This window comes from Juglans regia, chromosome 16 (assembly GCF_001411555.2).
Source record: "Juglans regia cultivar Chandler chromosome 16, Walnut 2.0, whole genome shotgun sequence".
Lineage (NCBI taxonomy): Eukaryota > Viridiplantae > Streptophyta > Magnoliopsida > Fagales > Juglandaceae > Juglans > Juglans regia.
This window is the reverse complement of record NC_049916.1, coordinates 17747184-17750229: the sequence shown is the minus strand read 5'-3', so window position 1 is coordinate 17750229 and position 3046 is coordinate 17747184. Positions and strand designations below refer to the sequence as shown.

The window sequence follows — 3046 nt, the reverse complement described above, 5'->3', positions numbered from 1 at the left end:
CTGAACTCGTTAACATCAAACTCAAATTTGTTAATTTTATATCGTACTCATATTAGATTCACGAGTCGAGTCACATGCATATTGCCACCCCTAATTTTAATATATAGGTCGGTTGGGTAATTCATGCATGCTTTTCAACTTTAGAACAAAGTATCACATTTTTAAACAGATATTGACGTATTGAGCTCTTGTAAATTATTTTTTATTCAAGAGAATCCAGTTTCAAAAGGAAATAATACTGGTTTTGGGAAAGGATCAGCAAATACCGATAGCTAGATTATTTGACCTTGTGCCATCGTTGATATCTAGCATTTTTGTTAGTGCATGAAGTCTTGATATTTGTACCTACCCATTTTCTCCCAATAAAAAATCATAAAAAGAAGAATTAAAAAACAGTATACTAGTCTTTGTTTTACACAAATTATTATGTATATGTCTTCTTGATTTTTTCAAATGAAGGCAAATCCTAGCACTCAGCAGTCAGCACCATTACAAGTTACGATTCCGTTGCCATATATAAAACCCAAAAAGTTGAAGGACTTGGTTGACAAAACTTACCCATGTGCTTCGCACGCCGCCCAAGAACTGAATAAAGAGCCAGAAACATTGAGACATACAAAGCCTTTCCAACAGGAGCTAAGGAAGCCTAGTACTTCACAGTAAAATCTCTCTTCCTCTGTTTTGAGACGATAATGGTCGCAGATAATCAGTATAAGAAAGGGCTATGGACAGAGGAGGAGGACCGGATTCTACTGGAATACGTTAGAGAGAACGGTAGAGGGAAGTGGAATCGCATCTCTAAGACTACAGGTAATCAAGAAAGAAACATTGATCATGTTTAAGCTTCGATCGCAATATTCTATACATTTGTTTCAACAGGAAACAAAGAGCAGTAGGGTTTCATTTCTTGTTATATATGAGAATGGTTAATTTGTAGGTTTAAAGAGGTGTGGAAAGAGCTGTAGGTTAAGGTGGCTTAACTATCTGAGCCCCACCGTGAAACGAGGAGGCTTCTCAGAGGAAGAAGAAGATCTCATTATCAGACTCCATAATCTTCTTGGAAACAGGTTCTGATCATCATCATCATCTCCTTCATGTTTTCTTTCTTCATTTTCTGTACATTTATTGGTCTATATATTGCTGTAGTACTTTAAGATAAGCTTGTTTTATTGTCAAACTTTTTGTTTCAGTCAAATCATGCTTTTGTATATGCTTTTGCATATGCTAATTTTGAAACATGTGATCCAATGGACAAATCTATCAAATTCCACAGCTCATAGTCGATTTCCCAGTACTGGACCATTACTCTCTCCCTAGCTAGAAGTACTGCTTCCTTGCTCTGTACATTATGTTTCCTTTTTTTTTTTTTTTTCCCCTTTTTAATTTGTTTATCAAATCTATCAACATAGCCTGCAAACAGTAGTGTTCAAATATATATATATATATATATATATTACCTTTTCTTTTTGAGAAAATTAATTGAAGTAACTTTGGAGTAGAACCTGCATTAATTTCTGGAGAAGACACCACTTACTACGTCTTGGGATGCCTTCCTGCAATCAATGCTGATCAATTCTGTTTGATAATTTATGTACAAAAGTTATGGGCCGGGGATTCAATTATTTGACATTATCTTCTGTACGTACGTAGACGGAGTTATGTGAAACATACATATATAGAGTCCCAAAAAAAGAGGAAATAAATAAATGCTCTCAAGGAGGTAATAAATATTTCTGACAATTAATGATCATTTTTATATATTTATATATAGGTGGTCACTGATTGCTGGGAGGGTGCCAGGAAGAACCGACAACCAAGTAAAGAACCACTGGAACACACACTTGTGCAAGAAACTCGGCCTCAAAGACCAAAATACAAAGCTGCTTAATATTGTGGGTACCTCCAAAACACCGTACCCTACTCATCAGGTGGAAGATGATCAGACTCATAAATTGATCCAAGTCATCAGGGCGGATCAGAATGCTGATCATGAAAACCCCATGACTACTACTGTCAGTACTCATCATCTGGAATTATCTAACAATGAAGAAACAGCACGGTGGATGAGCGAGCTGCATTTTTCTGATCAGCCTGAATCATTGCATTTGTCACCGGTTCATGATCATACAATTCTGGACAGTCCCGGATTCCGCGGCCTAGAGTTTCTAGATCATGGCTTCCCTTTTGACCTAGCATGGCAAAACTTTTGATTTAATTTTCCCAATATTCTGAATTATGAATAATAGTTTTGTCATTAATAACCGGCCCATGATCACTATATATGATCGGGATATATTTTTTTTTTCCTAGCTATAATTGAAAGTAATAAAAGATATAAATTATGATGATCTAAGAGCCACCGGATCGAAAAAAGTGAGATCCATTAATTCCAGTACTACCTTAATTTGATGGGTCTTATCTTTTATAAATGATTTGATGGCTCTCATGCAAATGATAAGATTGCTCTAGGTCGGCTGTTTTAGGATTGCGTGGTGGTGGGACGTGGAGTGCGATAGATTTGACAAAAATATCAAAATTGAAAAAAAAAATACAAACATTACCATAAAAGCCAAAAAATATATTTACAAAGTATTAATTTATGAAAGTGTAACAACTTGCTCTAGAATTTATTACACTACCATAAATAACTTTTGACAAAAGAAACAATTTTACAAGCAGGTCCGGTATATTTCTCCATATAGCTAACAAATTCCATTATAAGATAACGTCGAATGGTATGAGCTGGCTCGAAGCAATTGGAGGCGATAGACTAATGATCAATTGGTCAACAAATTGAAATTTAATATATTGAACATTCAAATTTATAGAAAATGGCACCCAATTCTGGCCTAATTTTCCAAGCTGCTAGCAACTTGTTCTGCGATCATGTACGGAATTATCTTGGAGGTCAAATCTATATGTACATAGAGGTTTACTGTGCATCAGTCGAAAGCCGCAGCATACCTAACGGGTATATTTTTTTTTGTTTTCACTTATTGCGTTGAGTGTGCGGCGGCTTCCAACTGATACGAATATTTTTTCATGT

General features: G+C 35.6%; 1 protein-coding gene across 1 annotated transcript; it reads left to right on the top strand.

The window, feature by feature from the left end:
- Positions 1–608: 608 nt before the first annotated feature.
- LOC108986768 (transcription factor WER-like) lies at positions 609–2303 on the top strand. The gene is made up of 3 exons (XM_018959508.2): positions 609–810; positions 938–1067; positions 1772–2303. The coding sequence occupies exons 1-3, from the start codon at positions 693–695 to the stop codon at positions 2208–2210; spliced, it is 687 nt and encodes a 228-aa protein (XP_018815053.1). The 5' UTR covers positions 609–692; the 3' UTR covers positions 2211–2303.
- The last annotated feature ends 743 nt before the right edge of the window (positions 2304–3046 follow it).

Excerpts from the sequence above, each read along its gene's own strand:
- LOC108986768 (XM_018959508.2), top strand. The coding sequence starts at position 693 with ATGGTCGCAGATAATCAGTATAAGAAAGGGCTATGGACAGAGGAGGAG. Across the intron at positions 811-937 it reads TCGCATCTCTAAGACTACAG|GTTTAAAGAGGTGTGGAAAG; the intron begins GTAATCAAGAAA and ends GTTAATTTGTAG. Across the intron at positions 1,068-1,771 it reads CATAATCTTCTTGGAAACAG|GTGGTCACTGATTGCTGGGA; the intron begins GTTCTGATCATC and ends ATTTATATATAG.